Source organism: Oryctolagus cuniculus, chromosome X (assembly GCF_964237555.1).
Source record: "Oryctolagus cuniculus chromosome X, mOryCun1.1, whole genome shotgun sequence".
Lineage (NCBI taxonomy): Eukaryota > Metazoa > Chordata > Mammalia > Lagomorpha > Leporidae > Oryctolagus > Oryctolagus cuniculus.
Genome location: NC_091453.1, coordinates 39,461,351 through 39,485,569, shown reverse-complemented (window position 1 = coordinate 39,485,569; position 24,219 = coordinate 39,461,351). Strand labels below are relative to the sequence as shown.

Sequence of the window (24,219 nt, the reverse complement as noted above, 5' to 3'; positions counted from 1 at the left end):
TTATAATAGCAATTACTAGAGGCTGGGCAGGGTGGAAGGAGAGGGGTTAGAGGAAGGGTACATAACAGGTACCAAAACAAAGACAGACAGAAGTAACAAAATCTAGCGTTCCATAGCACAGTGGCAAGGGGAAACTGTAGTTCATAATAATATATTATATACTGTGTAAAACTGAAAAGCAGAGCCAGTAGGCTCCAAACACTCAAACAATGATAAAGAAATGGAAAAGTCAGTTGCCTGGTTTAACTATTTTACACTGTGTCTATGTAGTGAAATATTGCACTGTACCCCACAAAAAGGTGCAAGTATTACATGCTAACAAACATTCTTAAAAGTAAAAGAATTTTTGTAAAAACATAGATATGGGGCTGAAGATAAACTTAAGAAATTGTCCAATTCAACACCTCACATTTTTGGAGGATGTATCTTCTTTACAAGAGTCTGAGATTCTACAACTTTATTAATGAGAGCACTGCCATAATACTTTGTAGCAAGCCATTTGCTCCTTTCAATGAATAATGCTCTTTAAACATTGTAAATGACTGCCTAAATGTTTTTCTACCTATATTCACAATTTAGTTGATTTTATCCAATGTCAAGACTAAATTTGAATCTCGAGATCAACCTCTCCTCTTAGTTATACTTTTCACTAAAGAGTTTTATTAAAAATATAATAATAAAATGTTAATACAATAAATCTTATTAAATAAATTTATCTATTAATCATTTATTTAATATTATTTAATTATAAAATTTATAATAAAATGTTTAATATGAGTTTATATAAACATATTAACCATGAAGTGTAGGTTTCTCAGCTAATAGAAGGGAAGCAAATATTTCTTAACTTCATATATGAAACCATCATAACCTTGATACCACAATCAGATAAATATGCATAAAAATGAAACTTAAAGCCCAATGTTCCAGGGTTAGTGCTGTGGAATAGCAGGTAAAGAACTAGGATATGCACAACTTGGGCAGGGGACAGTTATTCAGCCTATCCCAACATATTTCCCCATCACTATTCTAACTTTCTTCGTAGTTCTCATCTCTCCTAATACGCTACGTTTACTTAGTTGGTTGTCTGTCTTCCCTTACTACATATAAACTCCATGAGCACAGGAGCTTTCTTTTGTTCACTCTGTATCCCAATATCTAAAGACAGTGCCTGTAACACAATCGGTGTTGAAAACATCTGACTAAATTAATGAAGCCAGAAGTTTCATTAGTAATGGCTGTGGGAGGGCCCTGACAGACTTGATGTTTTATAAGAACAGAGACAATAATTTAATTGAGAAATTGTAAGTTGCTCTTTGCATTGTGGTAGGAAGACCTAAAACAAAATCATACTCTGCTTCCTATATTTGCTAAACAGTTTCAGAGATGTAGAGATTATAACTGCTTACAGTAGCCCAATTCAGGGGAATCTTAAAAATAAAAAAACCCTGCAAGATGGAGGGTGTTTTGTTTGGTTTTACTATTGACTCTGCTTTGAACTGCCTATTCTGATAAAGCTTCTTACATGGTGAAGCCCCAGTGGAAACAGGAGTATGATAGGTTCACAAGTGTCTGCCTTATTATTTTCATAGCACCCAACACAGTGATAGCACCTGGATGCACCTCATACTCTCCACTCTGAGTAGGTCCTTACATTCTGATGCTTTATTATTTCCACAGCAGCCAACACAGTGGTAGCACCTGGATGTACTGCATAGTCTCCACTCTGTGTAGGTCTTTACATTCAGAAAGGCCTTATAACTTCAAAGTTATGGTTAAGTGTACTATCTCTATAGTTATACTAATTGAGTTCAAGTCCCAATTTTAGCAATCCTATATTTCTGCAGGCAAACTTCTTATCCACTCTGAGCCCAGTTTCTGCATCTGCAAAATGGGGAGAGTGATAATACTTAACTCATTGAGTTTTTGTGAAGATTTAATAAGACAATCTTTCAATCTGATACTTAGTAAGTACTAAACTGATGGCAGCAGTGTTTTCATTTGACAACTCACAAAAAATTTCATGATACCTTATTGAATTAGCAAATAAAGCTTGTTGAAACTGGAAGAATCCAGGTGCTTACACAAATCAGTACCAATATTTTCCTTATGCTAGCCATGATTTCCATTCTTAACGTATTACTTATAAAATAGAAGCTTCTCAGTTATTGCTTTTGTTTAAAACAGTGCTTCCGGGTCTCAAACTTTTAGATCATTCTACAGATAAGCAGCCTAAAGCCACAAGGATAATTCAAAAGTGCATGGAGTTCCAAGATTCCAGAATAGCAACAGGACAGTCCAACGTACGTGGGGCAAAATTAATGTTTAAAAGAGGAAGAAAGTACATTCATAGGTTAGAGGCCTGGAGGAACCCCAGCAAGAGACCCAGAGCCAGCAATAGAAATGGTCCAGACCCATGCCAAGGGAGCCAATAAACAACAGAAAACAACGAAAGCTGGGAACTGGGGAGGAAGATACCAACCCGGGAAAACCAGGTGAGAGGGGAATCCACAGGCCCACGGAACTGGTGAACCACTTTTAAAGTTCCACATGAACCCACTAAGACAGCCGAGGCGGGAAGAGAGGGAAAAAAAAAAGAAGGAAAAAAATAGAGGGATTGAGTCCCTCTCCTTCCCTCCTCCCTGCTACAACAGAGACCAGAAACCAGTGGGAAAAGGGCTCACAGGCTCACACCATTTTTTTGACACAGGAAAGTAGCTGCTGCTCCACCTCCCATGCATGCACACAGCAATAAATAACAGGGGCTACACTCTACCCAATTAATGAGGGCCACAACAATCCAGAAGAATTCCTTCCCCCTCCATGCCAGTTGCACCCTGCCAGTTGCCTGGCAAAAGGAGGGGAGGGAGAGCCAACCCTAGGTAGGGGAATGCACTGCTTGTGGGACTCTCCTACCCACACAGCACTACGGAAGTGATCAGGGTTGCAGTGGGCAAGAACGTGCCTGCAAACCACAGACCTAACCAGAGGGGGGAAAAAAAACCCTCCACCAACACTGAAGCTGGTTGGGAGGACCACACACAGATAGCAGCTATGGGAACACCTGAATTTCCTTATAGAAAGGACTGGCTAGTGGGGTGAAGCGGCCCCATTGACAATCCATGACCCAAAGAGCCCTGGGAGCTGTGTCTGAGAAAACAGTGACTGCAAAAGAGGAGTCAGAGTGTGGCTAGATGCTGGGCAACCAGAGAGCCTCTCCATACTCTCCGAGCTCCTTGGTTACCTATAACAGCTCATAACAGAGGGAACTGTGCTCAGAGGAAGACTCCACAGATCAAAAGTACAGTTCATTAAGCAGAGTGGATGAGTGCTGAGCACATGGAGGACTAGCACTGTGGTGTCCATCAGCTCAGAGGAGAGCTACCATGCCCAGTGGGGATCTTAACCTGGATACTTGCCCCAGCCTGGAATACTGAACAGAGCACTCTAGGACATGTAGCACACACTTCTTGGTATTCACTGACAGTATAGACGCCCCACTAAACCACAGAGACACAAAGACAAAAGCTACAAGAAAAAACAAAAAAAATCTACAAATGTCAAACAATAAAGGAAAATATTCAAGAACTAACAATAAGGAAGTCACTATGAGCCCCCTAAGGAACGCTACACCATTTCAATATTAGAAGATAAAGATGAAGAAATTGAGGAAGTGTCAGAAACGGAATTCAAAAAACTGATCATCAGATTACTCAGAAGCAAATTCATCAGCTACACAAAACTATACATGATATGAATCAAAAATTTTCCCGTGAAATTGAGATCTTAAAGAGAAATCAAAATGAAATACTAGAAATGAAGAATTCAATATATCAAATAAAAATGTAGTGGGAAGTCTTAAAAACAGAGTTGGTGAGGCAGAAGAGAGAATATCCAAGCTAGAAGACAAATCTCTGGAAATTTTAAGTCAGATCAAAAACAAGAAGAAATTATAAAACTAAAAAACACGGTTGGAGATATACAGGATTCTATCAAACAACCCAACATGCAGGTTCTAGGAGTTCCTGAAGGCTTGGAAAGAGGGAAAGGATAAGAAGGCCTTTTCAGTGAATTAATATCAGAAAATTTACCTAATTTGGATAAAGAAAGGGAAATCCAAGTACAGGAAGCACATAGATCTCCCAAATAGACATGACCAGAAAAGAACTTCACCATGATACATTTTAGTAAACTCTCCACAGCAAAACATAAAGATTCTAAAACATACACAAGAGAAACGCCAAATTACTTTCAGAGGAACTCCTATTAGACTCATAGCGGACTTCTCATCAGAAACCCTACAGGCCAGGAAACAATAGCTAGATATATTACAAGTCTTAAGAGAAAAAAACCGTCAACCTAGAATACTACACCATGCAAAGTTCTCATCTAGAAATGAAAGTGAATTAAGGACCTTCCATAACAACCAGAAATTTAAAGAATTTTTCACCACCTATCCAGAATACAAAAGATGAGTAAGGATGTGCTACAAACAGAAACACAGAAACAGAGTCATCACTTGGGAAGAAGGCGAAGGCAGAAAAACTCTCAGTAAAAGTACTAAGGGGGCCGGCGCTGTGGTGCAGCAGGGTAAAGCACTGGACTGAAGCGTTAGCATCCCATATGGGCTCCGGTTCTAGTCCCGGCTGCTCCTCTTCTGATCCAGCTCTCTGTTATGCCCTGGGAAAGCAGTTGAAGACAGCCCAAGTCCTTGGGCCCCTGCATCCACATGGGAGACCTGGAAGAAGCTCCTGGCTCCTGGTTCCTGGCTTTGGATAGGCACAGCTCCGGCTGTTGCGGCCATCTGGGGAGTGAACCAGGGGATGGAAGACCTGTCTCTTTGTCTCTACCTCTCTCTGTAACTCTGTATTTCAAATAAATAAAATAAATCTTTAAAAAAATTAAAATAAAGAAATACAAAGGAAATCCAAAGTAAAAAAAAAAAAAAAACCAAACAGGACTATTAAAGGAAAAATGGCAGGGCAAAGTCATTACTTATAAATAGTTACCTTGAATGTGAATGGACCCAACTCTCAGTTAAAAGATATTGGCTGGCTGAATGGATTAAAAAAAGAAAACCCAGCTATTTTCTGCCTACATGAAACACATCTCACCAACAATGGTACTTGCAGATTGAAAGTGAAAAGATGGGAAAAGATAATCCACACTAACAGAAACCAAAAAAGAGCTGATGTAGCCATCTTAATATCAAACCAAATAGACTTCAATACTAAAAAGACAAAAAAGGGCACTCTGTAATAATCAAGGAACCAATTCAACAGGAAGAAGTGACTATTATAAACAAATATGCACATAATTACAGGGCATTTAGCTATTTAAAATAAATGTTAATGGATTTAAAGAGAGACACAGACACAAATATAATGATGGATTTCAATACTCCACTTTCAGCAATGGACAGAACAACTAGACAGAAACAGCAAAGAAACAAAAGAATTAATTGATACTATAGACCAAATGGACCTAACAGATATCTACAGAACTTTTTATCCTACAGTTGCAGAATACACATTTTTCTCAGCAGTGCAAGGAACTTTCTCTAGGATTGACAACATGCTAGGCCATAAAGCAAGTCTCAGGAAATTCAAATCAATTGAAATCATACGATGAATCTTCTCTGACAAGAATGCAATGAAATTGGTAATCAACAACTCAGGAATCTCCAGAACATACGCAAACACATGGAGACTGAACAAAATTCTCCTGAATGGACAGTGGGTCATAAAAGAAATCAAAAGAGAAACCAAAAAAGTTTCTGGAAATGAATGAAAACTACAATACCACATATAAAAAGTTATATAATACGGCCAAAGCAATGTTAAGAGAGAAGTCTGTAGCTATTATTGCCTGCACAAAAAATTGGAAAGGCATCAAGTAATTGATCTATTAATATATCTCAAGGACCTACTAAAGTAACAGCAAGGCCGGTGCCATGGCTCACTAGGCTAATCCTCCGCCTGCGACACCGGCACACCGGGTTCTAGTCCCGGTCAGGGCGCCGGATTCTATCCCGGGTGCTTCTCTTCCAGTCCAGCTCTCTGCTGTGGCCCGGGAAGGCAGTGGAGGATGGCCCAGATCCTTGGGCCCTGCACCCGCATGGGAGACCAGGAGGAAGCACCTGGCTCCTGGCTTCGGAGCAGCACAGCGCGCTGGCCGTGGCAGCCATTTTGGGGGTGAACCAACAGAAGGAAGACCTTTCTCTCTGTTTCTCTCTCTCACTGTCTAACTCTGCCTGTCAAAAATAAAAATTAGAGAAGACATAAACAAGATCAAAACAAAACAATAAAAATTATCAGCAATCGAACTGCAGACTTTTGGAAAAAATAAATAAAACTGACACACCATTGGCCCAATTAACTAAAAAAAGGAGGGAGAGGACCCAAATTATTAAAATTAGAGATTAAAAAGGAGATGTAACAACAGACTCCACAGAAATTAAAAGAATCACGAGAAACTACTACAAAGAGCTCTATGCCAACAAAATGGAAAACCTAGAAGAAATTGACAAACTCCTGGCCACACAAGACATACCTAAAATGAGCCATGAAGACATAGAAAAATAAACAAACCAATAACCAAGACATAAATTGAATTATTAATAATAAAGACCCTCCCAAAAAAGAAAAGCCCTGGAAGAGATGGCTTCACGCTGAATTCTACCAAACATTTAAAGAAGTAACTCCACTTCTTAAGCTTTTCAAAACAACTGAAATGGAGACAATCCTCCCAAATTCTTTCTAAGAACCAGCATCACTTTAATTCCTAAACCTGCAGAAGACCAATTTCCCTGGTGAACATAGACACAAAAATCCTCAGCAAATATTAGCCAAATGAATACAACAACACATAAGAAAGATAATTCCCCCAAAGTGGGATTTAGGGATGGCTCAACATCCAAAAATCATTCAATGTGATAACACCACATCAACAAATTAAAGAACAAAATACACATGATTATATCAATATACGCAGAAAAAGCATTTGACAAATACAACACCCGTTCATGATGAAAATTCTAAGCTCATTAGAACTAGAAGGAGCATTTCCCAACACAATCAAGTTATGTTATGACAAACCCCTGGCCTGTGTCCTAGTGAACAGAGAAAAGCTGGAAGTGTTCCCACTGAGATCTGGAACCAGACATGGATGCCCACTGTAACCACTGCTATTCAATAGAGTCCTGGAAATTGTAGCAAGAGCCATCAGGCAAGAAAAATAAATCAAAGGAATACAAATTGGGAAGAAGGAAGTCAAAATATCCCTATTGGCGGGTGACAGGATTCTACATAGAAGGGATCCAAAAAACTCCACTAAGAACTATTGGAACTCATAGAAGAATTTGGAAAAGAAGCAAGATATAAAATCAACAAACAAAAATCAACAGCCTTTGTATACACAGACAATGTCACAGCTGAGAAAGCACTTCTAAGATCAATGCCATTCACAATAGTTACCAAAAAATCAAATACCTTGGAATAAATTTAACCAAGGATGTCAACGATCTCTATGGTGTAATTACAAAACATTAAAGAAAGAAATAGAAGAAGACACACAAAAATGGGAAAATCTTCCATGTTCATGGAGTGGAAGAAACAATATCATCAAAATGTCCATACTACTGAAAGCAATTTATATTTTCAATGCGAAACCAATCAAAATACCAAAGACATCCTTCTCAGATATAGAAAAAAATGATACTGAAATTCCATGAATAGCTAAAGCAACTTTATACAACAAAAACAAAACCAGAGGCATCACAATACTGGACTTCAAGACATACTGCAGGAAAGTTATATAATCATAATAGCTTGGTACTGGTAGAAAAACACATGGATAAACCAATGGAACAGAATAGAAACTCCATAAATCAATCCAAGCATCTACAACTAACTTGTCTTTGACAAAGGAGCTAAAATAAAATCCTGGAGCAAGGACAGTCTCTTCAATAAATGGTACTGGGAAAACTCGATCGCCACATGCATAAGCATGAAACAAGAATCCTGCTGCACTTATTTCACTACAATCCACTCAAAATGGACTAAAGATCTAAATTTAGACACAATAACCAACAAATTATTAGAGAACATTGGGAAAACCCTCCAAGACATCAGCATAGACAAAGAGTTCTTGGAAAAGACTACAAAGGCACAGGCAATCAAAGCCATAATCAACAAATGTGATTACATAAAATTGAGAAGCTTCTGCACTGCAAAAGAAACAATCAGCAAAGTGAAGAGGCAACCTACAGAATGGGAGAAATTATTTGCAAACTATACAAATGATAAATGATTAATAACCAGAATAAATAAAGATATCAAGAAACTCAGCATCAACAAAACAAACAATCCAGTTAAGACATGGGCAAAGCACTTAAATAGACATTTTTCAAAAGAGGAAATCCAAACGGCCAACAAACCAGGAAAAAATGCTCAAGATTGCTTGCCATCAGAGAAATGCAAATCAAAACCACAATGATGTTTTACTTCACCCCCATAAGAATTGCTTTCATACAGAAATCACCAAACAACAAACTGGCTGCTAGTGGGTATGTAAGCTGGGTATGTAAACTGGTAAGGCCACTATGGAATACAGTACGGAGATATCTCAGAAACTTGATTATAGACCTACCATGTGACCCAGTGATCCCATTCCTGGGAATTTACCCAAGGGAAATGAAATCAGCATATGAAAAAGCTATTTGTAGCTCCATGTTTATTGCAGCTCAATTCACAATAGCAAAGACACAGAATCAATCCAAATGCCTGTCAATTGAAGACCTAATAAAGAAATTATGGGATATGTACACCTTGGAATACAGCAGTAAAAAAAAAGAAATCTGGTCATTTGCAAAAAAAAAAAAAATGGATGAAACTGGAAAACATCACAATTAGGGAAATAAGCCATTCCCAAAAGGACAAATATTGTATGTTCTCCCTGAACTGTGATAACTAATAGAGCACCTAAAAGGCAACCTGTAGAAGTGAAATTGACACTTTGAGAAGCAATGGCATTGAACAGCCCATGCCTTGACTGCTGAAAAACAAGATTTTTAAATTTTTTCCTTCCTTTTATCTTATTTTACTTACTCATTTTTTTCTTTCAAACTAATTGTTGAACTCTTTACTTACCATAGAGTTAACCATATGTGCATAAAGTTAATTGAAAATTGGTCTTAGTTAAAATAAGAGAATAACAAATGGAAGAGGAAGGGGAGTAGGAGTGTAGGTTGAGGGGCAGGCACAGAGGGAAGAATCACCATGACCCTAAACTTGTAATTGTTGGATGTATGAAGTTTGTAATTGCAAAGCAGTATAGTTCTGCATACATTCCTATGGACTTACTTTTTTTTTATTTGACAGGTAGAGTTATAGAAAGTGAGAGAGAGAGACACAGAGAAAGGTCTTCCTTCTGACAGTTCACTCCCCAAATGGCCGCCACGGCTGACGCTGCGCTTATTTGAAGCCAGGAGCCAGGTGCCTCTTCCTGGTCTCCCATGCCAGGTGCAGGGGCCCAAGGACTTGGGCCATCCTCCACTGCCCTCCAGGGCCACAGCAGCGAGCTGGACTGGAAGAGGAGCAACTGGGACTAGAACCTGGTGCCCATATGGGATGCCGGTGTCGCAGGTGGAGGATTAACCAAGTGAGCCATGGCGCCGGCCCCTGGACTTACTTTTAATTATACAGCTTAAAAACTTGTCATGGGAGTCCAAATTCCATTAATCTTGGTGGTAAAAACAGCATTCTATGTGTTACAGAGATCATACGGATAGCCTTAAGTGTTAAAGTGATCATACAGGTAAGGTCAAGTGTTAAAGTGATTATATAAATAGAAATAAGTGTTTGGTATTAATAATAGAATTAAAAAAGGTTGAATGCTCCAACATGGGGAAGCAGTCCACACAGCAGACTCATAGAATGACAATCACCTTAAGTAGCACTATGACTTCAAAATCAGCCCTTAGGGCATTCTGGTCTGGCTGAAAAGCCCAGGGGAACATTTCAGGCATGAAAAGCCAAGAAACTGTGGCAAAATATGTCCTACATGAAGGACCTCTGTGAGGGAGACCCCAGTGGAGAGCAGTGGTCATCAAAGAAGGATGCACTTTTCTCTGAAGGCAGGAGAGAACTTCCACTTTGTTTATGGCCTAGTTGAAATACTGAAGGAGTTTGTGGATTCAAAAAGCTTCCATAGCCTATGCAGCTCATGTCAAGAGTGCCGGGTGATCACTGACATCATACATAAGACTGCTAAATGTTGAATAAACAACAGGAATCACTGTGCACTAACTTCCTACACAGGACCTTTGTCCTCAAAGAGATGTATTATGAGACTTAACAGTAAAACTTATTCTCAAAGAATTATTTTGTTTTAGTGTATTATGTGGAGAATATTCTTATGTCTCATAAATTATAGTTATGTCTAAGTGCTTGCAAAAGATGTATCATTCTTGGGTTCTTTAAAGATAACTAAGTTTCTGAAAACAAAAAGCGAAATTACCTTCGAGATGCAATGACTCTGAAGAGCCCTTGTTTGGACTGTTAAGGAACAGTTTTGGCTCTTTTTTATATTTTTTGCTTTTAGATTTTGTTTATTTTTCTCTTTTTTTTCCTTCCTCATACAAAGTGTTGAACTCTTTACCTACCTAGAATAGAGTTAATCTTCTGTGTATAAAGTTAAATAAAAATAGATCTTAGTTAGAAATAAGACTGGAAGAAGGAGATGGAAGAAGAGGAAGGGTAAGAGTATGGGTGGGAGGGTGGGTACAGTGGGAAGAATTACTATGTTCCTAAAGTTGTATTTATGAAATGCATGCAAATAAAGAAACAAAAAGTTCATGGAAAATGTAAATAAAAGATAAGTTTACTTTGTGTAATTTTTTGGAAATTTATGCATAGTTTCTTCACAATATGCATTTTTCATAACATTTTTGAAAACTCGGTGCATGCATGGATTTCAAGTCATTTTTGCAGCAAAATAAACTTACCTTTTAATTCTATTTCCCCACAAACCTTTTGAAATACCTTCATATGCATCTTACTTGGTCTAACACCGTCAATTTATCACTGCTAATCTGTTCAACACACGTTTGCCCACACATCTACATTTCCTCTTCTTTTTCCCAAAACAGTGGTTTCCAAAGTGTAGTCTCTGCACTGCCAGACTCAGCATCAGCATCACCTGGGAATTTGTTAGAAATATAGAATCACAGGTCCTACCCCAGTCCTACTGAATTTGAAGCTCTCAGGGTAGTGGGGTAACAATCTGTTTTAAAAGGCCTCTTCCAGTAATTTTGATGCATGATCAAGTTTGAGAACCACTGATCAATCCTACTGACATAGATAATATGGCTTATAATGTCACAATTTTTACTCTCTAATTTTGATTTTTTTCTCCATTTCTGTGTGCATGCCTTCAACATACACCCTCATTTACTTTAGTTTCTGAGTGGCAAAGAAAGCTAGCTGACATCATCATAAAAAAGATTAAGTCAAATCAAAATATTATTTTTCTAAACATTCTTGCTTTCTATACACCCCGAAGTTCAAGTTACAGCTAAGCAAGGCTTGATCAAAGGGCAAATAGGGTAAAGTCATATGCTTTATGATTTCATCCATGTTCACCTAATTTAATGTCTCCATTTCAATATTTGTATCTATTCATCTGAAAAAAAAAAAACTTTAAAGTGACTGCTAAATCCCACAAATGAGCACATGCCAAATCATGACTCATATTAGTTGTGGAATAGATCCTTGTTTATTTGCTCTTTTCATTTTGCTAAGATGCAAAGAACATAACAAATTTGAAACTTCTACTTAAAACACTCTTTCTGCAGAAGATTAAAAAAGCTGTTGATAAAATTAGTCCAATGATGTTAAGACTTGAGATTATTAAAATATATAATAAAACACTTTCTTTACTTTTCAGTGAAAACTTGATCCCTCAACTGAGGATAATAAAGTAACCTGGAGAAAAGTTAGAGACTGATGGTCTGTCATCCTATTGTTAGAAATTAAAAAGTTTAGGGCTTTGAATAATTCTAGTTATTGCTGTCAAACCCCATTCTCCCATTTCACAGTGCTTTATTTTTGCCAGGGGGTAAAAAGTTAAACACATCTCCCAGCTTATGAAAGGTTTTAAAAAGGGCTTGACTAGAATAATGTCATGGATAAAACAAAATTAATCATTGTCAAACCTCAAAGATGACTTTCATCCAACAAATCCTATCTATTATCCCTTGACTTTTTATTCATTCCATCTCCAGCTGCATTCTAGAATAGACTTACAGCACACCTTAGGCCTGGAATACTACCAGTTTCCCCAGCTGCCATCATTTTTTCCATAGAGTCTAGGTTAATTTTGTTTCAAATCTGCTTTCACAAATTCTCCTGGTCAAAAGCCTACAATGCTTTCTTACCACTTATCACATTTAGCTATTCATAAAGCTAAACTTTTCTGCCCAGCTTTAAGGCTATAATCTGACTCTCTTTCCCATCCAACTTTATTTTGTACATTTCCCTTGCCAACAGGTCCCCTTTGCCTAGGGTAACTATGAAATTCCATTGCCCACTCTTACTGCAAAGTTGAAGAAACAAGAAAAACAAACACTGAAATGCCTAACAGCAAAAGTTTATTTACAGTTGAAGTTAAGGAATATTTTTAATGCATGCTGAGAAAACAGTAATACTCCAAGCTTAGTGGTTACTATCTGGTAGGGAATACAGGACGATACTGGGAAAGGGTTTGACATACACTACTATTGGAATCAGATTATCATAACACTTAAACACTACTAGAAGCTTATTAAGAGAACACTTAACATATCACCTACTTTTATTTTACACTGACTTTATGGAAAGGTCATCTTCTACCTCTTCACTGGCTACTTGAGGAAATAGCATTAAAGGTTAAATGTTAAGACTAAGGCATAGAAAAGAAATACAGCAATAGTTAGCATCACAACATTTCAGAGCCTACATATATGAATAGAACATTAAGATTAATTAAGAAACAGTGCTTCACTTTTTAAATGTAAAACAATATTCGGCAATGTTTAGCGCATGAGAAGGCACTGCTTTGGTCCATCGACTCTTTCCAGCTTTTCAAAGTGTTTCCTGGCATTTCGGATGTTGATCAGAGTAGCTGCAGAAGCTGAGGGTAGGGGTGGGGAGATACCCAACAGAATAAGTATGGGCAAAGAAACATGTAACCAGTAAAATCAAATAAGCAAAAGAGAGCCAAATTTTTCAATCTGTGTCACAGAGAACACATAGAAACAGATGGTCTCGGGTTATCAAGGTTTAATTTTCCTATTTTTTTTTTTTTTTTGACAAGCAGATTTAGACAGAGAGAGAGAGAGAGAGAAAGGTCTTCCTATCCGTTGGTTCACCCCCCCAAATGGCCGCTATGGCCAGCACGCTGCGCCAACCCGAAGCCAGGAGCCAGGTGCTTCTCCTGGTCTCCCATGCGGGTGCAGGGCCCAGGCACTTGGGCCATCCTCCACTGCCTTCCCGGGCCACAGCAGAAAGCTGGACTGGAAGAAGAGCAACGGGGACAGAATCCGGCGCCCCAAGTGGGACTAGAACCCGGGGTGCCGGTGCCGCAGGCGGAGGATTAGCCAAGTGAGCCGCACCACCGGCCGATTTTTTATTTTATTTTATTTTATTTTTAAAGACTTATTTTTTGAAAAGCAAAGTTAGAGAGAGACAGGGAGAGACAGGGAGAAAGAGGATCTTCCACTTGCTGGTTCACTCCCCAAATCGCTACAACAGCCAAGGCTGGGTCAGGCTAAAGCTAGGAAGAAGTCTGGAACTCCATCCAGGTCTCCCACATGAGTGCAGGTACCCAAGTACTCAGGCCATCTTCTACTGCTTTCCCAGCACAATAGCAAGGAGCTAGAATGGAAGTGAAGCAGCCGGGACTCCAACTGGTGCCCATAATGGGATGCCAGCATTGAAGGCAGTGCTTTAACCTGCTGCACCGGTCCCAAAATTTTACTAAATAGGTGATTTCTGCATATTCTAAACACAAAATTTCCAACATAAATTTCCAAAATCTTTTGGTTTGGAGCTAGTATCATAAAAATTATATTACATTATAATTCAATATTGGCCTAATGTAAGAAAAGCCAGTAGATGAGAAACCATTAAAACTTTTGGGAGTATCCTGGAAATATTATAAGAACCATCATTTTAATGGTTGTCACGAACATGGCTATTACCCTTCATGCTCGTAACATAAATACAGGAATATGGTACATAGGAATATATAATGACATACAAAATCATTCAGTGTTTAACAGTTTAGCACTCCAATTGACTAGTATTAAAAATATTTTCCATATGGAGCATAATCATGGATTTGGGATCTCTTTTCTTAAAATTCCTGAATTTAGTAACTTACTTTCTGAAGTTTCTATGACAAAAATGTATTGGACTAGAGGCTAAATTATTTTTAAGCTTCAAAATATTAGTCTTAAATAAAAATTATTTATCACTAGTACTAAAATACCTTTTTATTTAATGCGGTAAAGTATTCATGACATAAAGTGTTCCTTTTTAAAAAAGATTTATTTATATAACCTGAAAGGCAGCATTACAGAGAGATAGGGAGAGACACAGAGGGAGAGATCTGTTGGTTCACTCCCCTAATGGCCTCAATGACCAGGGCTTGGCCAGGTCAAAACCAGGAGCTTTATCTAGGTCTCCAAACGGATGCAGGGGCCCAAGCACTTGGGCCACTCGCTGCTGCCTCCCCAGGTACACTAGCAGGGATCTGGATTGGAAGTGAAGCAGTTGGTTCTTGAACTGGCACCCAGATGGGATACTGACATCACAGGTGGCAGCTTAACCCACTACACCACAAAGTCAGCCCCCAAATGCTTTCTTTTTATAGTACCTTATTATTGTTGTGAAACAATCAGCATCACAAAATAGTTTTTAAGTATCTAATAAAGTATTACCTCTAAGGCAATTGTTTAAAGAATACATGGCTTTGGAACTATGTCAGCTAAGTTTATACTTACGAATGGATGGATCTGACATCACAACCATCACATAAGTGTTGGATGTAAAGATATCAATGAAAGCAGCAAAATTAGAATTTCTAACTTCCATACTCTGGAAAGAGGCAGCCAGCTTGCTGTAAGGGGAAGTAGAAAAGTAGTTAAAGTAAAATAACATTTTGAGAAGCTTTCACCTTTTATGTTAAGCATTTTATAGCATCATACTTCAATTTACCACTTCATTAAGGTAATCACTAACCCCATTTTATTTTCCAAGGAAACTGATACTGAATTTAACATGGTTTGGGAAGTCAGAAGAAAAGTGGGTGACAAGTTCATTTTGACTGTGAAAAGACAATGGGCTTAGATTTAGATTCATTTAAAAAAATCATGTTACAAGAAAACTTCTTTAATATTTAAGAAGCAGCTTAAGTTGAAATTCCTCTATCATTGAGATTAATACCTAGAGCTTTTCAATGTTACATTCAAATTTGAGAAACGATCCCATTTATTTGAAAACAGAATAAATATTTATGCTTGTCATTTATTATTTCTTCTTAAAACTGTTAGCATAAAAATCCTAGAAAATGTCAAAGTGTGCTAAAGTATCAAGAGGGTAAACTATCCCTACTTTGTAAGCATTAAGGTCTTACTAGGGTGAGAATTTTAATTATGAAATCTTACAAAATTATAATGTTCAAGTGTTCCTTCTTTTTATATTCATAATGCTAAGATTCAGATTGTATTTAACCATAGCTGGCACAACATGATTAAACATGCTGTACCATTTTGGAATTAATTAGTACCTTCATATTTTCATTACTGTAGTTTTACAGCAAATTTTGGTATTTAGTAAGGCACACTCTCCTTCCTTATTCTTCCCAAATAGTATCAAACATCTCAAAAACATAAGCTACTTGAATACTTTTCACTTGCTTCTGTACCAGTTGAGTTCATATTAAAGGACAATGACCTTCCCTTTCGTCAACTGAAGACTCCCTTAGAGTTTACATTTCTTTTAATTAAAGGAACTATTCTGAGTATAGAAGTTCAGTTTACCATAATTATTTGAACTTCTTAAAAACTACAATAACTTTTTTTTTACCAGAGATAGATCACATATACAAGATCTCTTACCTGCAGCTCAGCTTGAATTGCTTAATAATATTGCTGATTTTTTCAAATCTATGGGCATCACGCTGCTCTTTACACTGATAATGAGAAATCACCTATGAAAAAAGAGCATTGTCCTTTGAATTCATGCAAAAATATTTACATCACCCTCTGTTAGTTCTCTAAGCAGATGTCTGTCAGTCTCTTGGTCACCCTGGTTTTCAGAGTAGACTTAGCATCTGAATCACCATATTTTCACCTCTCTCCCATATCCTTGTCAACAATCTGTGTGATTTCAAAATCCATTTGGATGACCTATTCAGTTCAATTTGGTTGCAATTCCATTAAATTATCAAAGTATTATCTATAGATGGTCCTTGATGTACTTATGAATTTTCAATGAAAATTGAAAGTGATACATATTCAGCAGAATCCATACATTTTTTATTCTTTTCCTGGGCTAGCTATATGTGATATGATCCTCTCGCAAAATGCTGGGCAGCAGACTGACAGGGCATGATTCTGAGGTTAGCCACGTTATCATGAGAGGAAACAACTGATGCTCTTCAACATGTTTATTCCACTAAGCTATGATGTTTGTTAAGCTAGATGTATAAAATGAACTTTCAACTTATGGGATTTTCAAACTATAATGGGTACACTAGGACATAATCCCATCCTAAGTTGAGGAGCATCTGTATTTTGGTTCACTGCTGTTCTTTATAAATTACTTTAATCATGAATTCAACATATTTCAGTATTTCATAAGATAGTATTTGATAAAAAAAGAAAGAAAGTAAAAATAAAAAAGGAAAATAAAAAAATCCCCAGCTGGCCTTGAAATATACTTAATGCATTTAATTTTAATGAAGGCTATAATTGAGCAGCTTTTAGAATTTTGTTTAAAAACCTTCATTAGATGATTCCAATGCCAGAGGACTGATTATTTATAAATGAATCTATTCAGAATGATACACAACACTTTCAGATTTTAATAAAACCACACAAGTATTACCTACAGACTGAACAAGCAAAGATTCTAACATTGGAAGCAAAACTGAGTCACTTGCTAAAAGAAGATTCACTGGGAAATTCCAAGACCATGTGAAACTTATAAAATAAATTTCCTATATCAAAGAAAGAACAAGTACACCTTGCCTTGACTTCACTCCCCTTAGTAAAACAATCATAGGTTAATCATCACCTAAATTTTGTCTTCAAGAGGAACAAAAGCTATCTATTACTGTTAGAAAAAGAAAGCTACTCTTAAGACAATCTCTGTGTCTATGTGTGGTAGCCATGAAAGGTGAACACTGCTGAAGTAGGATCTGTCATGCAATGTACATCAACACACAAAGAATAGATTATTTGCTTATTGTACTCATAGTAGCAGGAAATATGGGGCTCAGGGTGGCGCAGTTTCAGAAAAGTGTCCCTTTCCAATGGACTGAGGCAGAAAACCTTTCAACAACTACTGGGCCTGGACAAACCCAAAGGCCCCATTCAATTCACACACATAATAATGGAACTTGTACTGTGTTTTAACTTCAGGGGACATAACATAGGTGAGTGATAAGGTATGGAAATGAGGAGAAAAAGATGCAGACACTCTGGTTAGGTTTCCTTGCCTCAGCTATACCAGCAAGCAGAAAGTATGGATCCCAAAGACTGCTGTAGTTACAAATAACGTTTCTACAAAGGAAGAGGGAAAGCTCATTCTTTGGATTCTCTGTCCTTTGATCCTCTAACAGCAGAAGGCACCAATCTTCAATAATTTTATCAACTATACAGTAAAGGCTTGTGCTAGGTGTTTAGTGTTACCTTGTCCAATTTTAATGCACACAATAAGCCTATGATATAGATAGTACTACCCCTATTTTATTAAAGGATAGACAAGTTCAGAGATATTAAATGTGTCTAAAATCCCCAAACACTGATAGGAATCCAGAAACTATTTATTAGAACCTGCACTCCGAGTTATATTTACTAAGCCAATTAGCAATTACTTACACAGTGTGTTGTGACTCACAACTTAGTTTTTGTACCATTTTTTAAAAAAGTTATTCATATTACTGCTTTTTGCCTTCCCCACTCCAGGCCTATGGAAGACTAGGATCTGATAATAGTTGCACAGCTCAATTCATAAGAAAATTATAAGTACCAACATGCCTCCTTTTCCTCCCCTTCTCTATCTGAATTGCCATCTATGTCACGGAGTTGACCATTACATCTCTTTCATGTTAAGTTTTCAACTCACTATTATGAAGAAAAATGTGGGATGCTAGTTTTTCTCAAAAGGACAATATCCTACATTTCAAAATAAATGTAATTAGAAAATAGGAATCCTTTAACACAAATGAACAGTTATTACCAGCAATAATATAAAGTCTCTAATAAGGTATACTTGCAAAACTCTAAGTTTTACTAACTAATAAAGTCTTAACACTAACGAGCTTCTTTCCCTTATTGACCATACCACTTTATAATTAAGGCTGTGCACACTGAAATAATCACTATAGAGAGAAGATTATTCCTGAAAGTGGCAACATGTTGTTCTCTGTCACTGTAGGTACAGTGTGAAGTACCTCTGCAGAGCAGCAAGTCCTTACCAGAAAAGTAGCTCTCTCAAACAGAAGTACTTCATCTGCTTCGATAATTTCAGCAAAATTCCTTAGATTCATTTCCAGCTGCTGAACATTGGGAATCAGTTGATAAACAATGCTCGACCAAGCCTAACAGAATAGAAGCACGGTGTAATATTACTAACAGGTACAAAGTCCTAAACCTTTGAAATGAGTAAGCACACTATAACATATGAACAGGAAAATATGATAATTGATTCCCAAAAAATACTGACATTAAATATGACATAAAACAAATGAAATGAGAAAATGAAGCTAATATTTGCTTTTTATCCTTGAATTCATTTAAGTTCAAACACTTTTATAAAATGCTAGAGAAACTTCTTCCCATTGATAATTAAAAATTAACAAGTATTGTAATTGCCATAATGTTGTCTTAGGAAAAAAGTTGAAAAATATGATCTAGCATGCTAACAAGCTTCTAATCCAGCCATTCAACAAACATTCAAATCCAACAATGTAGATTGTTCTCAAGAGCGGAACCTAATAATGCTATATTTAACATACAACCAAGAATCAATTTTTGGAAAATATCAGAGCCACATGGACAAATGGCCCCACCCTTCAATGGGATAATATACCATTACAAGAGAAACCAGTGGCATTATCAATTCCAAAGTTTTGTTGTCAGCTGTATAAATTATTGATCCAAATGAATTAAAAATGGTCCACTGCGTGTTTGCCTAAAACTAATTTCATCTAGTGGAATATGACTAAAGTAAGCAGCTGAAATTAGCCACACCCTCCCTCTATTCTCTTAAGTCTCTTTTATTTGTATCTCCATTATAATATTTCTTTCATTCTCACTCCAATTTGTCTGGTTAGGTGTACTTTGTTCTTCTCTCCCCTACTAGAGGGCAGGAACCTGGTCTTAGTCATTTGTGTTTCCAACAGCATCAGGCAGATATGCAATGAGTGCTTGTTGAATAAAACTTAATATAAAAATTTACGTCAGCTCTATGCAACATTGATGTAAGAGATAGTAGTGCCATGTCTCTGTTCCAATTAGTTTTATTACTTAGGTATGGGGGTTCAGGTTCCAAGTTCCCAGGTCGGTGTTAATGTCACTGCTGAATTTACCTTGGAGAAGGCACCAAAGCTAACCACAGCAGAGACATTGTCACTCACAGCAGTGTTGTGATTAGCCAATTGTCTTTGGTCGTGTTATGTATTGCCATCCTTCACACCGCAGTTGGTTCTTATCAGTGCGTCATGTCCATCCTTATTCACGGTTACCTGTTCTATGGGAATAAGGCTTTGAGAGAAATTCGGCCCATATTAATCTAGAACAGTATTTCCTAGACAGCTATCTCAAAATGATCTGTTATTAGAGTGACGCTGGGTCAACATAATATTGAGGAAAAAATGAATTAGTTTAAAAAAAGTAATGGCTATTTTTAAAGTCCAATGTTTTTTCTCCTTGGCAAGTCAGGTTTCTGTGCTTCTGGTTGTAGATACCCTTGTCAGATGCAGTTGATACTGAAGCTCTAGCTACTAGTGACAGTGAAGAATGCTTTTCACCCAGAGTCACACTTGTCAATGGATACCAGAAGCAGTCTGAAGGAAAAGGCTGACCACAGGAGAACTCGCAAGGAGCCAGTCCTTCAAATCACTAGATCAGTAGGAGAAAGGGGGGAAGCAGGAGCCTATGTGCCAATAATGTAATTTCAGCTTCATCTGTGACACAACAATTATTGTAACTTCTACAATTACTGCAAGCAGTGTAATACCCATTACAACAATGGGAATAATCTTTCTGGTTAAAAGAATGCTGGTCTCCAATTTGCTATGAAAACTGAAGCTGCAATACTCTGGGCATGTTTCATTCTAAGACTCCCTTCTCCAATCTCTCCACTAAATATTTTCCTTCTACTGACTTCCAGTTTTAGGTAGACTACCTTATATCCTGTACAGGTATCTGAATACTAGATATAACTCCAATCAGCATTGAGACCACACCAGGTCAAAATGGATGATGGCCAATTAATGAAGCACCTGCTATGACAAAGATCAATATCATCAATATCAAATTAATCATGACCATACTGGATAATTCAGTGTGATATGTATCTATGTCGACCCAATCTAAGATCAAAACAAAATCTCTAATGTTAAGCTTGATTTTCTTCCAACAATTTGTTGTAGATACTTCATTTTTAGTAAAACAAATTAGATGGCTATGAAATAGTTTAAAATCTTTTAGTTTGGTAACATTCTTCTAGCTTTCTTTCATGCTCTTAAAATGAGGAAACTCAGGGAAACATACACACCTTATAGAGAGTTTCATCCCAGATAGATGTTCGGAAGCAAGAGCATTCCAATGGGCGAGACAAACGCCTTAGATCTTCTTCTCGCTCTTTAAAAATCTGAATTAAAAAGTCCAATATTCTCATCAGCATATAACAGCTACCATCTTTCACTGCAAAATCTATAAATGCAGCTTCTGCTTATGCATTTTCTTGAGAATATTTTAATATTTTTATTTGTTTTTAATTGTTACATAAATGCTGTATATATTTATGGGGTACCATGTGATGTTTCAGTAAGTGTACATTGTATTGTATAATGTTCAAATCAGTACAAATATATCTACCTCCTCAAATATTTGCCAATTTTTGTGGTGAAAGTATACAAAATTCTTTCTCCTAGGTTTTTTAAAGAAAATTATAGTACATTATCACTAATTTTAGTTACCCTACTGTGCATCAGAATAGCAGTACTTCTTTCTTCTATTTAAGTATAACTTGGCATACATTAATTAGCTACCTCTCATCCTCATTTTTCTTAGACTCTGGTAACCATCATTGCAACCACAACTTCTACGATATCAACGTTTTTGATTCTACATGAGATCATACAACCTGTCTTTCTGTGTCTGGTTTATTTCACATAACATAATGATCTCCAGTTCCATCTGCGATTTTGAAAATAACAGGATTTCATCCTTTTGAGGGCTGAATATTATTCCATTGTGTATATGTACCACATTTCCTTTATTCATTCATCAGCTTATCAGGACACTTAGGTTGCTTCTAATTCCTGGCTATTGTGTTAGTGGAATTTTGAGTATGTACATTATTTCACAAACTGAGGTGGCAGAAATTATTTCATATCATGTGTGAAAATGCAACAGCTACTAGAATTCTTCAGGCTTACACTACTTGTGTTGAATATCCACTGAGAGCACTATGTTAGAAAATAAAGTTAATCACACAGAAGATTCTTAATAAAATATAACTAATGCTTCAAATCACCAAATCTGGAGTATTTTAAGATAGCTATACCCACAAACTGATTTTGTAAGGGAAAAGTGCCTTAACCATTGCATATAGTTCTCTGTTTTTTTATGTAAGTGCTATATTTACTTACCCATACAGATATAACCTCCTACACACAAAATCTATCCATCTTGAAAATGTCTCTACATATAGATGTCCACATACACATGGAAAATACCTACTTATATATAAATAATTTGTTTATATTTTATATATATACATACATATACACACATATATTTTTCCATGAGTAGATGTATTGGTAGTTAGTATATATGTACACAATGTGATGGTTAATTTTTTGTGTCAACTTTGTTAGGCCTCCATACCCAGATATTTGGGTGTTGCTGGGAAGGTATTTTTTACATGACACTAACATTTAAATAAGACTTTGAGTAAAGCAAATTGCCCTCTATAATGTAGAAGCCCTTAAGAGAAAAGACTGTCATCCCCTGAAGAAATTCTGCCTCCAGAATGCCTTCTGACTTGAACTGCCACACCAACATTTCCACAAGTTCCTAGTCTGTCAGTTTGCCTTCAAATTTCAGCCATGTCATCTTCTAAAATAAGTTGAGCTAATTTCTTAAAATAAATCAATATCTCTGTCTCATTCACTCATATTTTCGCTCTGTTTTCCATATACATATACATATGCCCATATAAATGTGGAAAAAATACATATATACACACACACATACACATTTTTCCATGAATAGGTGGATTGGTAGTGCATGTATGTTTACACACTGTGATGCTTAATGTTATGTGTATATGTATTTATACATTCCATTTATTCTTTTAATCTAGAGAACCTTGACTAATACAGACTCTAGTACTGAGAGTGGTTCTAGAGAAGAATCTAATTTTATTAAGATTTATTTATTCACTTGAGAGGCAGCGAGAGAGAGAAAGAGAGAGGTCTTCCATCCACTGGTTCACTCCCCAAATGTCTTCAATGGCCAGAGCTGGGCCCATCAAAAGCCAGGAGCCAGGAGCTTCCTCTGGGTCTCCCACGTGGATGCAAGAGCCCAAGGACTTGGACAATCTTCCACTGCTTTCCTAGACCATAGCAGAGAGCTGTATCTGAAATGGAACAGCTGGGTCTTTAACATGCACCCATATGGGAGGCCAAAACTACAGGCAGCAGCTTTACCCACTATGCCACAGTGCCGGCCCCTAGAGAAGAATCTTAATGATGAAATTTTTGAATTGGTTCTGGGGTTTCTGGACTTGGTTCTCTAATCTGATTAATGACTCTATTTTCAGTAATAAAGACAGCACTGATAATCCATGATGCAATGTGGCAACAGAGATAAACAAACTCTTTTTGTCAAAATGATGAACATAATGAAACTGGCTGACTGATCCTAACTGTACTGCACAAAACAGGGAATTTAACTGAAAAGTGATCCTTGTTAAATATAAGAGTTGGAATAAGAGAGGGAGATGTACAATTTGGGACATGCTCAATCGGACTTGTCCCAAATGGTGGAGTTAGAAATGTGCCTGGGGATTCCAATACAATCCCATCAAGGTGGCATGTACCAATGCCATCTCACTAGTCCAAGTGATCAATTTCTGTTCACAACTGATCACACTGATAGGTCTAGGAGTCAAAGGGATCACACAAACAAGACTAGTGTCTGCGAATACTAACTGACAGAATCAAAAAGGGAGAGAACGATCCAACATGGGAAGTGGGATACACAGCAGACTCATAGAACGGCAGATGTCCTAAACAGCACTCTGGCCTCAGAATCAGCCCTTAAGCCATTCAGATCTGGCTGAAGAGCCCATGAGAGTATTTTAGGCATGGAAAGCCAAGACACTCTGGAAAAAAAAAAAAAAAAAAAAAAAAAAAAAAAAAAAAAAACAAAACCCTAAATGAAAGATCTCTGCGAGTGAGATCCCAGTAGAAAGAACGGGCCATCAAAGGAGGAGGTACCTTTCTCTTTGACTATGACCCTGTCTAAATAAGATCGAAGTCAGTAAACTTAAGAGGCTTCCATAGCCTTGGAAACTCACGACTAGAGCCTAGGGAGATTTCTGATGCCATAAACAAGAGTGTCAAATTGTTAAATCAACAACAGGAGTCACTGTGTACTTACTCCTCATGTGGGATCTCTGTCCTTAATGTGTTGTCCAATGTGAAGTAATGCTATAC

The 24,219-nt window shown here is 37.2% G+C and overlaps 1 protein-coding gene across 6 annotated transcripts in view; it reads right to left on the bottom strand.

Annotated features, from left to right (window-relative positions):
• RRAGB (Ras related GTP binding B) overlaps positions 1-24,219 on the bottom strand; it is an 87,093-nt gene that overhangs the window by 38,758 nt on the left and 24,116 nt on the right. For 4 of the 6 annotated variants that reach the window (XM_070067360.1, XM_070067359.1, XM_051827721.2 and 1 more), the window contains 4 exons: positions 21,048-21,143; positions 18,745-18,867; positions 16,160-16,251; positions 15,044-15,159 (listed from right to left, as the gene is read on the bottom strand). In XM_070067360.1, the coding sequence (XP_069923461.1) occupies positions 15,044-15,159; positions 16,160-16,251; positions 18,745-18,867; positions 21,048-21,143 (427 nt within the window). Of the gene's footprint in view, positions 1-12,632; positions 13,171-15,043; positions 15,160-16,159; positions 16,252-18,744; positions 18,868-21,047; positions 21,144-24,219 lie in introns of those variants that run through there. The other 2 variants (XM_002720034.5, XM_002720033.5) reach the window with 1 other exon arrangement.